The sequence below is a fragment of the Coptis chinensis genome, chromosome 6, assembly GCF_015680905.1.
Source record: "Coptis chinensis isolate HL-2020 chromosome 6, ASM1568090v1, whole genome shotgun sequence".
Classification (NCBI taxonomy): domain Eukaryota; kingdom Viridiplantae; phylum Streptophyta; class Magnoliopsida; order Ranunculales; family Ranunculaceae; genus Coptis; species Coptis chinensis.
This window is the reverse complement of record NC_141461.1, coordinates 12,479,041-12,496,474: the sequence shown is the minus strand read 5'-3', so window position 1 is coordinate 12,496,474 and position 17,434 is coordinate 12,479,041. Positions and strand designations below refer to the sequence as shown.

The following is a 17,434-nucleotide window of genomic DNA, read 5'->3' as shown; positions in this document are numbered from 1 at the left end:
TCACTTTCAGCATTATCAATCTTTTCAGTTGTAAGATGCTCTTTCAGAACTTTATTTTTTCAATGAGTCAGCGATAACTTGCCTCGCATAGCTTCATGTTCTTCAAGTAGTTTGTCAAAGGCAAATTCTATGCGTCGGTAGCGCACACAATACTTTTTTTTTGTCATTATAGTTGAAGTCTTCTATTTCGCATCCGTAGTCTTCTTGTAAAAAAGTAATTGCTATCTTTGCAGCTTCTTGTTCTGACGCTTTTTTGTCTTGTGAATGTATTCCTAAGAATAGCTTCTTAGTCTGGAGATTTCAAGTTCTACCCATGCCTCATATTGATTATCTTGTAGGGTGTATCCGTATGAACCGTTGCGCATGAAGTGCATGAGCATGTGGTGGAGTAAGGTTTTGAAAGAAATGGTGTAGACTGATAAAACTGATTCCATGACCTGCATATTAGTCAAATTTGTTAGTCGGGCTGGAGAATTGAAAAATACTACCAATGGCAACAACACAAGATAAATATTATGCATATTAAGAACCAAAAGTAGAATGAAATAAAGTTGTTAGTATATAATTGAAGAAGACAAAGGAAAAGGTTCAGGTTCACACTGTTTTGAATAAGTATCGTGGTGTAGGCCTAGTGGGAGCAGAGAAGCGTTCAGTCAGAAGAGAGAAAAGGAACCTAGATTATATGTGAACACAATAGTCAAATTGATCGAAACAGAAGAAGAGTTAATTTATAACATAAGGTATGCAAGCATTGTAAGGCAATATAAAGATGTTTTAGACAGTTTTGTAACGTCTAAAAACTTGTGTCATTTTAGGTATCTTTCAAAAATGGTGCGGCTATTCTTGTATATCCTGAGAATATGAATTTGGTTTGGAACCGCTATATTTTTTATGCAATCTGTCGAATCCCATGTAGTTATAAAAGGAAAATATATGATACAGTCTTAACAGAAAATGTGAAAGTGTGGAAATGCTTACTACATAGATTTGGAATTGCTGACACTGATGGGTCCGCCTACCACCAGAGAGAGATGAACAGTCATCCGTGATGCTTAACAGAGATGGAAGTTCTGATGAGACTAGTTGCTTGATCATGTTGTCTTTGAAGTCATTTGGATGGGTTAAAAGCTAGATTAAGGGATGTCTTGTGAGCATTTGTACACATTTGATCTGTTCAGTGCTCTGACACGTTCATTGAGGTTGATTATATATATTCTCAGTACTTGTGATTACGGGTTATACCTTTATTAAACATTTTGAGATTGAGATTTAACTAACTTTAGTCAATACATAAAAATGGCAATCAACATACATTAACATATATAATGGTGATTATATTTTTTTTCGTTTAAACCTTTATTAATCTCTTTGTAATCTGATAAATTTCAAAGGTCAGTTAATCAATGCACTCTCAATTGTTAGGAAAACCACCCAAACATTCTGGTTTTGTCGAGACATTATTTTCATTGTTATTTCCAATCTTGACAGTCAGCTTTAAATGTGCTTTGTTAATGTAGTCGTACATTGTTAAGGCTGCATGATAACCCGAGGAGCCCCTGGCAGGTGTTTCTTCGTGCTTAGCAAGAACATTTTTGCTTGATTCAACGGGTACTTTGCAAAGATTATCCATTCTGAAAACAAAGCATTATATGTCAATTAGAGGAAAGAATGCATTATTTAACTAAGTATATTTGGTGTAAAGAAATAGCAAACCTTTGAGTGGAAGGAGTTGATTGTGAATAACATTGTACAGACGATTACTTAGTCTTTATATAGGAGGAGAAATTGAATGTAATCGTTTAATGCTAAAAATACCAAGCTTATGTATATTTATAGTTTCTATATACTGATAATAAAAAAAATTGCTCACCCCATTTGTACCAATTACAGTTGTGTCAACAGGATTGAATGTGTATCTCCCTAAATTTGGTTGGTAGACAGATTATGAATGTAAAGAAAAGTAATGTATATAGTAAGTTACCTAGATTTGAAGAATTTGTTAGGTAACTATTTTTTTTCTTTATAAATGTTCACTCCGTAATGTACATTATTTCTTTACGGGAGTGAATGGTGTATCTCCATAATTGTCATTTGTAATTCTACCATCTATGCAAGGAAAAGAAATAAAATGTATATGGTAAGTTATTATGCTCAAATATGGAATGGATTACATGTACACGAACCAGAGCCTAATATCTCTGTTAGTGGATTTTGTTATCTTATTTTTTATTATATGACCAAGATGAGTACATGCTATTTTAGGTTGGCGTAATATGCGGAGGGACTCATTTCAAATTGGAATTAACCTATATGTAAATATACACTGAAGCTGGTTCACTGGAGGTTGTTGTTGGGTAACCCTTTCTCACTGGGCGTCTTAATGGGGCAGTAGGTTCCCAACATGCTCTGTTATAGTAGTACATGCCCCAAAGGGGTAAAATATTATAAATGGAAATGGTATTTTTTAAACCACGAATCAGTCGCAGAGCATAGAAGTAGAAAAATAGTGAAATGCATAGACTTCCTTTCAAAGTGAATCACATTAATATGAGGCAACCTAATTGAATGCCATGTTTAGTTGCTCACCGTTCATGTTGTATTCAACCAATCCTAGGTTAAACTGGTATGGTAGCATAGGAGTAACATTGGTTGCTTATGCTGCCCCCTATATATATTGAGTGTACCGATACTGTCTTGCACCACTTGAGAATTAGGATCCCGGTTAGAAAGCAACGTAAAAAGAAATGCACAAATGAAAAAAAAGGGAGAAAAAAAACAACAATAATAGGACATATTCTGTGTGTGGAAGTTAAAGATATCATTCAACCTGAGGAAGTCGTGTTCTTTGTAATTATTAGAAATCATGTCCTCACACTCTCTCGGAAAAGAAAAAAAAAACAATTCTCCAATCGTGCCATATTTTATTTGCATGTAATATTTCCTCCCCAATATAACTAACACCCTAATCCAAGTGCTTAGCCAATAAGACTTAAACAGCAGGATGTCAAATAAATGCATGCCGCTTAATACCCATAATACTAAGATCATGTTCAAAAGTTGATCTGCCTCACCTGTCCATAAGTGATGAATGTGCCACAATACAGTCATGCATTATAAACTTTGTGTTTCAAAAACGTAGTAGTGCCATTATTAAGTTGTTGATAATCCCTAAGCCCTCTTATAAACCCACGTAATACATCATAATGCCTAAGAATCCAGGATGTACAGTACAATCTAGAGTAGGGTATAGTTATGTATTTCTAATAATATGCAAGGTCAGAAAGGCATAGACATAAGCTGGCTTACCTTTAACGACGCTATAGAAGCACTTCTGGGTATACAATGTTGGTGGTGCAATTGGATGAATCAGGTGGTAGTAGGACAATAATTCTTTTTGAAGACGTGCACCTCGACAGTGCGACATAGAGCTGGCCATGACTGAATGTAGGGGTCTCTAAGTTGATGCCGACATACTTTACTGATCGACTGTCCTTGAGACTTGTTGATTGTCATTGCAAATGCCAGTCTCACTGGAAATTGCCTTCTCGACATTTGAAACGACATTTTAGTTGTTGATGGCGTTAGGGATATCCTCGGAATAAATACAATATTTCTAGCCTTGGCTCCAGTTATGATCATTGCTTCCAAAACTCTACTTTCGCAGCGTAATACAATCAGACAGGTTCCATTGCAAAGCCCATCCCTCGGGGCAATATTCCTAAGCAACATTATAGGGCCACCTGTTTTCAGTTGGAGATTAAACGGCGGCAAGCTTGAGGGATCTAGGGAATTTAAAAACTCACTAGGGTATGTGGAGTCGTTGTTTTGAGGGCTTGTAATATCATCGACAACTTTATCTGCGGCTAAGTAAGAAATCTCTTGCTCGGGGAACAAATTCAGGGCAACTCCATTAACGACGCTGACATCGTCATTTCAAGCAGCTAGGATGGTTCTTTCAGTCAAGTAATTTGGGGTTGCCGTGCCATTCATCTGGATAAACTGACGTAATAAGATCCCCTATGTCAGCACAATTCTGTATCCCTCCTAGCAACTCAACAATATCTAAAGGATTCGTGCCAACCTAAAAAAATTTAAGAGAAATTTGAGTCAGTACGCTTCTTTTTTAATCTTTAATTTTTACGATGTTTTTTATTTGTAAAGTACCTTGATCAAGCAATCTGTGAAGTTGGCATTATCAGGCTCTGACATCTCCAACCTCATGTTATGACGCAAGTGCAAAACTTGTACATGTGTCCATAGCTGGGATCTTCTCAATGATGCTCCGACGAATTGCTCTTTGCTCCCTTTGGGTACAATAGGCAGCGTTTGTCTAAAATCTCCACCTAGAACCACAGTAATTCCTCCGAAAGGCTTTGAATTTTCTCAGATATCCCTTAGTGTTCTTTCAACGGCCCGACCGCGATTAATGCGGCTTTGCATGGGGACTTCATCCCAAATTATTAAGCTAACTTCCTTTAAAAGATCAGCATGTATGGAGTTTTTAGAAAACCCGCAGAAGGTGTTGTCCATAATATCCAGGGGGAGGCAAAAAGTCGAGTGTGCAGTCCTGCCACCAGACAACAGCAGTGATGCTATTTCTGATGATGCAACATTGATGGAAATATGACCTTGACTATGGCAAGTAGCAGCAATTGTGTTGTAGACAAACATTTTTCCTGTCCCTGCTACACCATTTAAGAAGAAAGTCTTTCTCTTATTGTTTTGCACTGAATATGTTACCTCGGTGTGGGCATAAAGTTGTTCAGCATTCAGGCATTCCACATTTGCATTTTCCTCTTGTTCAAGACCTTCGTACTGCAATTCCCTCTGCTCCCAAATAAGTTTATTCCCACCTACCTGGTCCCAATCTTGTTTTGGTTTTGGCATGTCTAGGAAATTAGATAACGTCTTACCTGCTTCGAAAATTAGCTTGTTAACTAGGAACAAACCATAATCAGCTATTTCCTCTTCAGTCGGACTCTGGTTGTTGAACTTGGTCCGTATCTTATGAGCCAGATTGTCGCAAATATGCGTCAAAAATTCATTCCATAGTGTTGCAAGACTGGTTGGGGAACATTCCAAAAGGATTACACTGAACAATAATCTGCGCAGTTGGTAGTCAGTTTAATTTTCATCATCGACGCCTCTTGTAGACATTCTCTCCACTCATCGTCGGATTCGAGAAGGCCACGTGCAACACATGCTACTTTGAACGTGTCATGCTCAAAGTCGTCAATCGTACGAAGATCTTCAAATGATGTTGGTCCTCTCACAACAGTCAGAAGCAAGAGGAGGTAGAAAGGCTCGCCGACATTTGGATTTGCAAAGTACATTCTCCCAATAGCATAACCGTGATCCCTAAGTTTCTAAAATTTTTTATCTCTTTTCCAGACATAATATTGTGGGAACTCCTGGTAAGTATATCTACGGGCACCCGGATCTTCGGCACAACATTTGAAGAAAGCCGTTAGAGTTGATCTCTAATTTCTCGCTCTTGCGAGAACTGTAGCCCTTGACTCCTTTGCATTGTAAACAACTCGATGCATCCCTTCCAAATGAACTGCCAGCCTTTCAACGTGTGGTAACTCTTTGTGCAGAGGGAACTCAAGAAGACTCCATGCAGCCTCAGGTGGCCCGACATACCGTGTATCAATGTACTGTTTGATATCGTCTCCAATACCAACAATAACCATTGTTGCCCTATCATGGCCTTTGTAAATGTATTTGTGAATGTATTTAACTGCACGAATCGATGCACATACTTCAACATTTATATGGAAATTGAACATCTCTGATAAGTGGGGGTTGTAGGGGACAACATCTCGGTTATTAACTTTGCAGTCTCGTACCTCGTGTTCGTTCCCAGTATTGCGTAATCGGTAAACTGGATATCCAACTTGATCCATTGTAGTTTCATCTGTAAAAGCGCATGGGTAATGTTTTGTACATCGACCATTCTCCATGTAGGGGCCTTTGGGTTTTTAGGTCCACATGGGCCGTGCACCATACACCTCTTCACTGTCTCGAAAAGAGTAGGTTCCGAGATAGGGTTTGGGAACTCTGCGGAAACAATCTTATCGACTTGATTGGCGTTACGGATCTTATCGGGTTGCTTGAGGAAGATGAGTGCGTGCATGTGTGGCAATCCTCGTTTTTGGAACTCGATAGTGTAGACGGATGCAGCTTGTTCGCCAAACACGTCATTTTTTTTTTATCTCTTCCATTATTGCTTTCCTTTACAATTTGAATACACGGGCAACCACCTCAGGTCTATCAGACGCAGTTTGGTGGGGCTTGAGAGCTTTTATGATTTATAGCCAGTTTGGGTTTGTTGTTGTTGTTAGGAATACATCAGGGTATTTGTTGTATCGCATAATGGCCATTGAGTCTTGGTAGATCTCGTACATATGTCTCGGGCTATCGGTGTGAGACGATAGGAGAATGTAACACTGGCCAACTTGATCAAGAGACAGTCCGTCTGCTGCAATGTCCGTCAAACTGTTGTACACTTCCGCACGAATGTTGTCTTGATTCAGGCAAATATAGCGCAGACGATTCTGCTCAGTTGCGGCCCAAGCATCAACTATCCATTGTTGGTAGAGTGAGCCTCCCCTAAGTATGGAAGAGTATTCAGTTGGACGATCAAATAAACGGTATGAATAATACTGTGCTTGCATTAGTCGGGCATCACTTGGGCAATTGTTCTTTACATCCCACTGTCGCAAATCTGGTGCCCAACAAATGTCTCATCTAGGGAAAAGGAGTACATAATGAAGATGTGTATAAGCAGAATGACATTCACTTATCCTCTCTAGTCTACCTTCTTTGTAGTGAATAACGATGTCTCGTAACATATCATACTTCGTCTCATCATTGGGTAATACCATAACGATTTTAGAAGTGGTTGGAAGATTATATTGGCGGCGATCTGGAGTGTATTGTAAGAAGGCTGGTATATTGTTGTCCGCCGATGCACTTGAACTTAAGACCTCATTTCCATTTTTGAAAAACTTTGACCACGCGTTTGCCTGTACCAAAACACCTTGGACAATACCTAGCACCTCCCTAAGTAAATGCTTGTTGCGTTGTTGTCGATAATCCAAACTCGTGCCTGCATCATAAATGTATAACTGGGTGTATTTTGGGTCGACATGTTCATTAGGTAAAAGTGATCCAATCTTATGGCACAACTCTCCATGTATAGTGAACGACTTTGGTCCACATCCTTTCAAGATTCGGTCGTTTGCTTTAATGCCAAGGCTGGTGAATGCATTGCAAGCATTATATCCCTGAATGTTCTTTCAAAAATCCCGTGCAAGCCAATCGTTACCTTCGAAGAGTGATTCAAGCGAAAGAGGCAGTGGACCAAGTGAGGGCAGTTTTATTTTTCCTTGGAGATAGCATGATCCGAATAAAGGTTTTTTTTAGTTGAACTGGAGAGTTGCTCGGCGCTCCAATGTAAAGCAAAGCAAGACTTACATTGAACATCTAGTTCCCCAAGGTAATGACGCTCGACCGGGATAAAAGGTACTGTTTCGGTTGGATTTTCAAGTTAGTCAATGTCATAGTATTCTTCGTTGGAATATTCGGATGGTTCTTCAGAAATTTCCTCGTGGCTAATAGCGCCCTGAGTGAGAACATCCGACTCAGTATTGCTTGGAGGCGTATTGTTTGTGGAGCTAATTTCAGTGGGGAAAAAACAATTAGTATTCAATTAGTTTCGTAATTTATAATTGTTTAGTACGGAAATATTTAAGTTTGGACATAGTACTTATATGTTGCTCCCCAAGGAAGAGGACCCAAGATGAAAACCGGGGCTGAAGTTACGTGTTGGTAAGTGGAAAGAGCTCATGCTGAGTTGCGCTAGAAGAACATTCAGCATGTTGCTCCCCAAGATGAAAATCGGGGTTGAAGTTACGTGTTGGTAGTGGAAAGTTCTCATGCTGAGTTGCGCCAGAAGAACATCCAGCATATGACGCTCCAACAGGTTGTGAGTTGATGTCGGCGGGGGTGAAAGAGTATCAGCAATGACAATATTCTTTCCTTTATCTGCTCGTTGGGTGGTTGTAGCGAAACTCGTTGCATCGAATGAATGTACTGCTGTTTCCACTGTGAGCCGTGAGTTAGGGAAGGAGGATATCTGCGATCCCTTTGGGTGTGGTTGTAGCGAAACTCGTTGCATCGAATGAATGTACTGCTGTTTCCACTGTGAGCCGTGAGTTAGGGAAGGAGGATATCTGCGATCCCTTTGGGTGGCTGAAACTCGTATGACATGACAGATCTAAAGACTTATGAGGTGTGGGCAGGATAATAAGGGGCAACAAGAGTAGTAGATCATTAATTCAACAAATAAAAATATTGACTGTTTAATTAGGACCGAGGTGCCCATCTCGCTGCATAGCCCAAGAGATTTCGTACATCACAGTAAATGCCCCCTTTCGGGTGGGCCCGGCATATACAGGGTCGAATCACTACGCGCTTAATAGGCCCACGCCCCTAACAATCCATCAAATTTGATGCCCCACTAAGGTTACAAGCAGGCGCTACCCAGCTCGGCGAAACTTAGTGTGACAAATTGACTTATTTAGTGTTAGAAACACATTCAAGCACCCGATGTGGGACTAAGGTTTGAACTAAAGATTGGTCTCTCCTCGAGCATCTTCACCACAAAGGTTTTTATTCGGCATGACTATTTTATGTTGACATGATAATATGGGTGAGAGTAGTGCATTGCAAATTAAAAAGACATGAGCTGCATGTTGAAATGAATTAATCATGAAATTTTATAGTTTGGAGACAATGTTTTGAATACCTTCCTTAGATCTTTTATCAGCTATATTATCGTCTTTCTAATCATGTCTGTTTGGATTGTTACGATATATTGAGGAAAAATATTGGGTTCAATATCTTATGTTCCTACTTCCTGTAAAAACAATATCGACAACCCAATTTTTCATTTCTTTTTGGAAATGGATACAAGTGCCAAATAAAGGTTGTTTGCTATGATGATTGCCATGAGCAGGACATCATCTTCACCCATATGATATGAACATGTATCATTCGCTATGTCATGAAGTTGCTTGAATGTGTCCAGGGACGAGGGAAAGTTCTTATACTTGTCATTGTCTAATTTTTATTTATCACTGTCGAGTACAGGCTTGAGGCTCATATGGAAGTTCATGTTGGATCAATTGATGAGGAAGATGATGAGCAAGGTATTGCTCATATGATTGAACATGTGGCGTTTTAGGAAATAAGAAGCGTGAAAAGTTACTTGAACTGGAGCAAGATCTAATGCTTACACAGATTTCCATCATACAGCATTTACATTCAGAAAACAATCTGAGTAGAAGATTCCCTATTGGATTAGAAGAACAAATTAAGAAGTGGGATGCAGATAAAATAAGGCGATTTCATGAGCGTTGGTTTTCCCAGCAAATGCTACCTTATACATAATGGGGGATATTGACAACATTACCAAAACGGTTTATCAAATCGAAGTATGGATTACTTATGTTGAATTTACCCATTTTCTTTTGTTCAAGTAGTTTAAACTAGATGTCTGCTTGTGAGAAAAGACATTGTGATTATGGTTATGTTTGTATGTTGCAGTGATCTTTATAGGATATTACTGAAAATTTCAGCAGCGATCATTATAGGATATCACTGAAAATCTAAGTTGTATCATGCAGGCTGTGTTTGGACGAACATGCATAGAAAGTGAGAAAGCCCCAGTACCCACTCCCAGTGCATTTGGTGCCATGGCGAACTTTCTTGTTCCAAACTGCCATTGGGATTATCTGGAAATTTACCAAATGAAAAGTCATCTACTTCTATGGATCAACCTAAAATGATCAAAAAAGAGAGACATGCTGTCCATCCTCCTGTTGAGCACAGATGGTCTCTCCCGGGATTTGGTGAGGCTTATAATCCCCCACAGATCTTCCAGCATGAGTTGCTTCAAAAAAATTCCATCAATATGTTCTGCAAGGTATGAAGAGAATCAATTTCTGTGTACTACTTTTTCTTTTTTGAGATGGCATCCTGCATGCAGCTACACACATCAGTTGGGGTGCATGTTTGATGTCTCTCCGAGTACTTTGAACCTATTTGATGTGTACGTGTTGCCAAACTATTCCATTGAAGGTTTATATGTCTAAGCTAATATGTTTGCGGTCTTGAAACCAAGGTATTAGTATCAAAGATGCCTAATTTACTACATCAATATTTGAAATTAATTTAGGGAAAGTAATGGGTATGGTAGTGTTGGAAGAGTTTACTGATTTCTGAAAATGATCCGGATGCCTCCTTGAGGCATATGCCGAGGTGAGGCAGACTTAACGCTATGTTCAGCGCGGATAAGAAAATTGCGTAATAGTCCGAGTGGACAATGGATTTACATAATTTTCGACTGGTTATCAGTATTGAGTTTAGAGAATGAGAAACCTAACTTCCATGTTGTACTGATGTTATGAAAGAGAAATCACTGATTTTCTTTTCTTTGGTTTTATTAAATATGTTAGAAAACTGTAAATTTATCTAATACTGCTAGTAAGCTGTTTTTGTAATGAGTAGTTCCTTAATTATTCTGGAAAGGTTAATTATGTGCATTCTCTTGACACGAGAAGTTAGGACACAACTTAGCCTGGGCACAGGGTTCAAATTGTTAGTGGTGAATCACTTGACCTCCTTACACTTCATTGGCTTAATTGTTATTGTTTTATTCCTCAAATAAAAAAAAGAAAAAAAAAAAAAAACTTGATGAGTGTTGATAGCCTTGTGTGAATTTAAACTTATCACTTACCGAACATGTGGAAGACTGGAAGTGATTTAGAATCTGTTATTTGCCTTATTTGTTGAGAATATTCTGCAGGTTCCCGTGAATAAGGTCCAAACATATGGAGACTTGCGCACTGTTCTGATGAATAGAATATTCCTTTCAGCTTTGCATTTCGGATTAACACAAGATATAAGGTGCATTCTTGTGTCATACATGATTTTCTGTTTTTGTGCTTGGTTGCCCATTGATGTTATTGCTCGTGCACAATGCAATCCGTAACAGTTTAAGCTAGTCTTTGTTATTATTCAGACATCTCTAGTTACTTTCTTTTGATTGTTCAAAGTCTTCATCCTTAATTATTGGTTCCTGTCCAACATGAGTACTTATTTATACACGGTCCGTAAGGGAGTGCAAACGCCACACACGCATAAACTGGGTGCCGATGGGGATGCTATGGATGTAACTGTTGAGGGCTTATATCTGCTGAAAATGGATTTCTCATTAAAACGCGTTTTCTTAAGGAAATAAACAAGACGCTGTTTTGAGTTAACCTGGGCCACAGACTCTGTTCTTAAAGTATGATCGTCACTCTGATGTACATGGTCATCTTTTTTGTTAATAGACTTGAATAGTGTTGCATCATCATTGGAACTTCAGAGTTTAATACATACAAGTGAAACGTAACAAAATTCATAACCGCATGCTTTTCTTCTAGGGTCTGATTGCTATCCTAGTATCCTAAATGAAGGAGACTGAATATTTAGTGTTTTCTTAAGAAGTATTTTCTGGACACTTTCCTACTCAATGATAAAAGGGTTAGTTGGGAAGGTCTAAGAGGTGCTGTACTATTTGTGTTTAATTCGGTATAGGAAGAAACTGCAATATCTTATGTTTAACGTGTACTGATTTATATCTCAAACAGAGCTCAAATCCACCTTTTACGGCTATTGAGTTGGATCATAGTGATTCTGGAAGAGAAGGGTGTACTGTTACTACTCTTACGGTAACTGCCGAACCTAAGAACTGGCGGAGTGCAATTAAAGTCGCTGTTCACGAGGTTTGCATTCTGTGCTTTCTATACCCGTTCTTATGATTTAGGTGGCTAGTTTAAGTGAGTGTTCTTCAAATATTGTACGTTCAAAACAATCCGCAGATAAATTATGATTGTTGGTACTTATCAGGAAGAAAAAAAGAAACCAAAAACAGAATATGGTTCTGGGTGACGTTCAATTTCGGTGACTTAGTTGCTTAGCTCTCATTGAAATGCTCAGATCAGAAGTAGTATCTGAAATTTATAGCTGCGCAATGATGTTACTCTCAATTCATAGATTGATCGAAACCATTTTTCAAAGCTGTTAGTTATGTGAATTGGCAAAAGAAACTATTTTTCTATTTATTTATAAGTAAGAGAACTCTTACAAAAAGTAAACGATATTATGCATCAAAATATCAAATTACATTAGAAATTCCTTGAATTATTTTCTTGACCAGATTTGGTCATACTTCTTAGCTGAAATTTATGGTAAAGGAATTTGTACGGCTTTTCTTGTAGTATGTATCATCTGTTCACTGCCTTAAGTCAACGAGTAAGGCATCATTCATTCATGTATGTGTGTAGGTTCGGAGGCTTAAAGAGTTTGGAGTTACAAAAGGGGAATTGACTCGGTACATGGATGCACTATTAAAAGATAGTGAACATCTGGCGGCTATGATAGATAATGTCTCATCTGTGGATAATCTGGATTTTGTCATGGAGAACTATGCATTGGGTCACACTGTCATGGATCAAAGACAGGGACATGGATGTTTAGTTTCTGTTGCTGAAACAGTTACACTTGAAGAGGTACTTCCTTATAATGTTCAACGAGAAAATATTTATTATGTGTGTCATCATGGCATATTCAAAGGGTTTGAACCTTGCTACAGTGAGATATAATTGCCAGATGATTGTTATGCGCGTCTTCCTTCTTGCTAAACATAACTAATGGTCATATTCTGCATGTAACTTGGCATTTGAGATTTTCATGGTGAACAATAAACATATTCATCTCTCTAATACTGTAAAGTTTGATCTTCTGTAGGTTAATTCTGCACCAGCAGAAGTGCTGGAATTTATCTCTGACTTTGGAAAACCTACTGCACCTCTTCCTGCAGCCATTGTTGCCTGTGTTCCCAAAAGAGTGCATATTGATGGAGTTGGTGAAACTGATTTTAAGATTTCACCTGATGAAATCACAGCTGCTATTGGAGCTGGTTTGGAGGAACCTATAGAACCTGAACCAGAGGTGTGCTTCCTCATGAACATTACCATATTTATTTGTCGGGAAGCTATAGTACCATAGTTCTGGTCCTTGTTTCTTTGATTTTGTCTTTGTTGTTTTGTTGGCCTATTTTGTGGATTTTGATTTTTAGGCAGCATTGTTCTCTATTTTACTAAATAAAATAAATACAACCATAATCCATTCTTGGATCTTGAGTTATGTTTCTTTTTACTTCTATTTGGTTTTGTGTCAATGCACGAGGAATCAGACCTTGTAAACGCTTTTGACTTTTTCTTCATAAGCTCTTGTGGATCTAGTGAACTTAAAGTACTCAATTACATACTTCTATCAAAAGTGTTAAAACTCTGTCAATTGTTGAAAACTATGTATCACCAACACTCCATACTTTATAAGAAACCGTGGCAGAAACTATTGAAGGTTACACTGCTCAACATTTGGTATATCGCCCGTGTCAGTGTAACTTTGGTTGAATTTCTTTTGAGCAGCACTGAATGACTGCTATATAAAAATTTGTTTCGAGTATGGTTACATTTTATAATAGATGCTCACAATGTCTTGAAAAATGTCATATATTTCCTTAGAAGTGGTAACAAAGAAGTTTCTAAGGTATCCCTTTAAACCTTTCTACTATGTTTCTGCGGAGTTTATGGAGTGAACTCCTCTTATGGACTAACAATCTGTTTCCATACACCCCAACTTGGGTTCCATGATCAGCTGTGATCAATATATTTATAAAGTCATCTAGCTACTAATTTTAGCATCTGATTTCATCTTGTTGTCTGCAGCTTGAGGTGCCAAAAGAATTGATATCATCATCAGAGCTGCATGAGTTGAAGTTGCAACAGAAACCGGCCTTCATTTCTCTAAATCAAGATCCAAGCACAAGCAAAGTTTATGATGAGGAAACAGGAATCACAGAGCTCTGCCTTTCAAATGGAATTCCAGTAAATTACAAGGTATATCTGGTTTCCTTGCTTACAAGATTAATCAGTTTAATTATGTGAAACTTGAGAGGCTATATAGCATATGATGCGTGCATGACTACATAATTTCTGGTTGGATGTTTTTTCTTCGAGTTTCTTGTTTTCCCTTTAAAAGTTCATCTCTTAAAAATATCACATTATCCTTCTGTGCTTCTCACTTGTCAAGTTTTATGGAGCATCATCTATTTGATGCGCTTTAGTAAGTAACTGGTCATAAGCTTAACTTACACAATGAACTAAGGGCTGATTTTCTGGGAATATGTTCTCCATACAATAGAGATCATCTCCACAAAATATCAAGACATTTGAACATGTCTAACCTTGTCAAAAGTTGTGTTTAAGTTCGATATTTATCTAACGGTCCACAATTTTAGCACTATTTTTAATAAAGCTAGACATATCCAATTGAAACGAGTTTTGGTTGAGATTCTATCCATGGTAGGAAGATCTTCTCTACCAAAAATCAGCCATTAGTTTAATATGCAAGTTCATTTTTAGGTTGTGGATGTCAAGATAAGATGTCAAGATAAGATGTCAAGGTAGTCTGCCCCTGTATCAGAAGAAAAAATGGATACTGTACATATTACATGAGACTTTTTTGTCGAACAAGCACGTAGTTATCGCTGAATAACCATGTTATCAGGGTGTACTGGAACAACTGTTGGGTGGACTGTGACAAACGTCACCTGTTCTGGAACAACAATGTTTGATCTGAACGTTTGTTCCTCTGTTCTTCTCTTGGATGTGAACCTATTTGATACGAAAAAATAGAAACCCAAGTTGACAAAGCTTAAACATGCTAATGTCCAGTAAAAATAATCTAGGCGACTTTGGTTCAGTTTAACCGAAAACCAACCGTGTCTTCTTCCAATCTTGCTAGCTTTATTTGAAATGGTCACAATAACTATGCTTAGAATGGTCCCTACTCCAATCGCAGTTTTGGCTAATGGTTCTGCATATGTCTTAATTGAATTAGGACAATTATCATAGAAGAATTGCTTGATTCCATCTTTCACAAGTCCATCCATTGCTCCTAGTAAGAGAAACTGTGGCATTAACCAGAACACACTCATTGGGACAGTAGTGTCAGCTGTGTGTTGTAGTCCACAGTTCTTGAGGACATTCAATCTCTTTGTCTCAACTAATGCAGCCACAACACAACATTTAACAGAGAGCAGCATCCCGACCCCAATTCTCAGCTCATACGAACTTTTTTGATCAAGTTGAGTGCGACTGCTCAGTATTAGGCTATATATTTTAATGGTTATAACTCTTGAAACTTCGAACAGAAGAAAAAAGCTCAGTATAGGAATCCGTATCTTCCCTAGTTTATTTTCCATGTTGTTTCCTTGCTCAAGAAAGTAAGTGTCTCCAACTGAGCGTACCACTCCACACATCAGGAATGTTATCCACATGGGAAACATGCCTAAGACAACCTTAGATTCTTCTACTTCTGTAACCGTGCATAGTCTCCACTTGCTTCGATTGTCATTCAAAGCCGGTGAAACAATCAGGGAAGCTTTGTCCAAGAACCTTAGGCGGTTGGTGTAAGGTAGTGGGAGCTCAACCTTTTCCGGATTGTGTAGTTGAAAAGTATTTGGAGGGTACTGGAGATGTCTCTTCAATGTTGCAGCCACAAAAACACAAACCACACATGCGAGGGGACTTCCCTGTGGTTTTACATGTTTGTAGGAAAGGGTTCCACTTAAGAAGATGATAGTGGCAATTACCATTACTACAACTAGAATCCCGTAAAGAACTGACCACGACTCGATGGAAGAAAGTAAGTAAGTGCCTAACAGGATTATCCATAATGAGATATTTATCCAGTCTAAGTTTGTGCAGTGCTTTTCGTTGCTAATCTTCTGATTGTTAGGGTCAATGAGTTGTTCATTCCAAAAGATTGATGCCAAATTCTCGTAGCCAGCTCTTCCTACTGCTATTGCAGGCAATGCCATGTAAAATAGTGAGTGCTGTACCTTGCCAATGCATGCAGCTTTCTGCTCATGACATGTTCCTAGTACCTTTGAAAGGGTCGGAGGAACTGACAATGCTAGGAAGCCCAATCCCTGCAAAGAAAGAAGTATCATGAATGGATTGGGTGTCAGGTGATTTCCATTTCTTGATTACTGTTTGAACTCAAGCGTGCTCTATTTTCATATATATTATTTCTACACTGGTTTGGAAGTCGATGGATAGTTCCCATTAATATAAGCCCGTGAAGTCAAACTGTAGAATCAGATCTCATTCTTGCAAATGAAAATTTGTCTGACAGTATCAAGGTATTTAAGACTTACTGTGATGTGTGCCAAAGCAGAGATGAGAATGATCGAGTAACTACCAATGTATGCATCATGGAGGATAGCAATCCCTACAGACATTATGGCTGTCAAACCATCTAGCATATTCACAATTGCTGCAGCATCTTTAAGCCTTTCCTTCCAGACATCGGTCAGGAATGTCATCAGTACATAAAGCACGTATGATGCTATGCTTTGCGCCCAATCAAAAACTGCCATCACAAGTGTTAAGGTCGGTATGTATTAGTTAAAAACTTAAAATGCTTGATTTGAACACTTTATTCCATGTCAATTTAAACGACAAAGGTATTCTCTATTCACGAATCCATTGATGGGGACCTCAGACCCCTCTGTGATACATTTCTAATCACTTGATATTAGATGTTCTTTCATCAGAAATGCTTGCTAAAATGGTCACTGTTCAAATGGTTTGCAGTATATTTCTGCTTATGTTGAGTAAATTGAGTAGCGCTCATTGTTGATGAAACAAGACTCTTAGTCTCTGAAAGTGAATTTGACTAGCAAGCTAATATGGCTGTTGCAAGGACTAAATTTGAAATTATAAAATATTATCGAAGACATATCAAGAGAAATCACTTACCGACTAGAAGGTAATATGTTGGCAACCAAGTCAGGCAAGACCGAACTCTATCTTCTATCATCATTTCTAATATAGTCCCTGTTTACTCACAGAGTTACAGTGATGACTGATGACCAACAGGTGCATAAAAAGCAGCACGTAGCATTCTGAAAATGAGAACTTAGAGAACTCGCAATGAATGTCTCTGTCGCATGGCGAGTACGTTTGTTATAAAACATCAAACCCAGAACATTCTATTCAAGTAGGCACATAAAATGATTAAACTGTGACTTCGTCGTAAGAGGAAGCTGACAATTCCAATGACTTGAGCCGGCTTGGTTCAGTTGAATTACTTATTGCCATGTTGTTTATTCATGGATAAGCTTTGAGCCGGCTCTGGTTCTGTTAGTTAGTGCTTTGTCGTTTGTGTTTTTACTGAATTGTTCACTTTATTTAGAAAGAAAAAGGGTTGTGGAAGAAGAAACAATGGAAACGATACAAGGACTTGG

At 38.3% G+C, this 17,434-nt stretch overlaps 4 protein-coding genes across 8 annotated transcripts; 1 reads left to right on the top strand and 3 right to left on the bottom strand.

Moving 5' to 3' along the window:
• Positions 1-3,955: 3,955 nt before the first annotated feature.
• Positions 3,956-5,333, bottom strand: LOC147491518 (uncharacterized). The gene is made up of 4 exons (XM_086567267.1): positions 5,167-5,333; positions 4,471-5,062; positions 4,165-4,371; positions 3,956-4,081 (listed from the first exon to the last, which is right to left on the bottom strand). The coding sequence occupies exons 1-4, from the start codon at positions 5,331-5,333 to the stop codon at positions 3,956-3,958; spliced, it is 1,092 nt and encodes a 363-aa protein (XP_086423393.1).
• A 147-nt stretch (positions 5,334-5,480) lies between these two features.
• On the bottom strand, positions 5,481-5,906 carry LOC147491517 (uncharacterized). The gene has a single exon (XM_086567266.1). It carries the CDS (start codon positions 5,904-5,906, stop codon positions 5,481-5,483), a length of 426 nt encoding a protein of 141 aa, XP_086423392.1.
• Positions 5,907-9,856: 3,950 nt separating this feature from the next.
• On the top strand, positions 9,857-17,391 carry LOC147491515 (stromal processing peptidase, chloroplastic-like). Of its 5 annotated transcripts, none has more exons than XM_086564855.1 (7): positions 9,857-9,991; positions 10,874-10,974; positions 11,703-11,837; positions 12,399-12,623; positions 12,862-13,065; positions 13,848-14,018; positions 17,039-17,391. In XM_086564855.1, the coding sequence occupies exons 4-7, from the start codon at positions 12,450-12,452 to the stop codon at positions 17,054-17,056; spliced, it is 567 nt and encodes a 188-aa protein (XP_086420981.1). In that variant the 5' UTR covers positions 9,857-9,991; positions 10,874-10,974; positions 11,703-11,837; positions 12,399-12,449; the 3' UTR covers positions 17,057-17,391. The 5 variants fall into 5 exon arrangements, 4 of the variants coding, with proteins under 4 accessions (XP_086420981.1, XP_086420982.1, XP_086420980.1 ...); XM_086564856.1 differs by lacking the exon at positions 9,857-9,991 and adding an exon at positions 10,066-10,117; XR_015197951.1 differs by lacking the exon at positions 9,857-9,991 and adding an exon at positions 16,363-16,577 and having other exon boundaries at positions 10,956-10,974; positions 16,782-17,391.
• Positions 14,580-17,088, bottom strand: LOC147491516 (protein NRT1/ PTR FAMILY 5.5-like). The gene is made up of 3 exons (XM_086564853.1): positions 16,947-17,088; positions 16,343-16,557; positions 14,580-16,114 (listed from the first exon to the last, which is right to left on the bottom strand). Exons 1-3 carry the CDS (start codon positions 17,008-17,010, stop codon positions 14,663-14,665), a joined length of 1,731 nt encoding a protein of 576 aa, XP_086420979.1. The 5' UTR covers positions 17,011-17,088; the 3' UTR covers positions 14,580-14,662.
• Positions 17,392-17,434: the final 43 nt, after the last annotated feature.

What these genes read in the sequence shown, in the direction of transcription:
- LOC147491517 (XM_086567266.1), bottom strand. Translation starts at nt 5,906, where the DNA reads ATGGATCAAGTTGGATATCCAGTTTACCGATTACGCAATACTGGGAAC.
- LOC147491518 (XM_086567267.1), bottom strand. Translation starts at nt 5,333, where the DNA reads ATGTACTTTGCAAATCCAAATGTCGGCGAGCCTTTCTACCTCCTCTTG. An exon ending in ATGCTGATCTTTTAAAGGAA is followed by an intron (nt 4,372 to 4,470) that starts GTTAGCTTAATA and finishes GAAAATTCAAAG; the next exon opens with CCTTTCGGAGGAATTACTGT. An exon ending in TCACAGATTGCTTGATCAAG is followed by an intron (nt 4,082 to 4,164) that starts GTACTTTACAAA and finishes AAATTTTTTTAG; the next exon opens with GTTGGCACGAATCCTTTAGA.
- LOC147491516 (XM_086564853.1), bottom strand. Translation starts at nt 17,010, where the DNA reads ATGATGATAGAAGATAGAGTTCGGTCTTGCCTGACTTGGTTGCCAACA. An exon ending in AACATATTACCTTCTAGTCG is followed by an intron (nt 16,558 to 16,946) that starts GTAAGTGATTTC and finishes TTGTGATGGCAG; the next exon opens with TTTTTGATTGGGCGCAAAGC. An exon ending in CTGCTTTGGCACACATCACA is followed by an intron (nt 16,115 to 16,342) that starts GTAAGTCTTAAA and finishes CTTTCTTTGCAG; the next exon opens with GGATTGGGCTTCCTAGCATT.
- LOC147491515 (XM_086564855.1), top strand. Translation starts at nt 12,450, where the DNA reads ATGGATGCACTATTAAAAGATAGTGAACATCTGGCGGCTATGATAGAT. An exon ending in AAACAGTTACACTTGAAGAG is followed by an intron (nt 12,624 to 12,861) that starts GTACTTCCTTAT and finishes GATCTTCTGTAG; the next exon opens with GTTAATTCTGCACCAGCAGA. An exon ending in CTATAGAACCTGAACCAGAG is followed by an intron (nt 13,066 to 13,847) that starts GTGTGCTTCCTC and finishes TGTTGTCTGCAG; the next exon opens with CTTGAGGTGCCAAAAGAATT.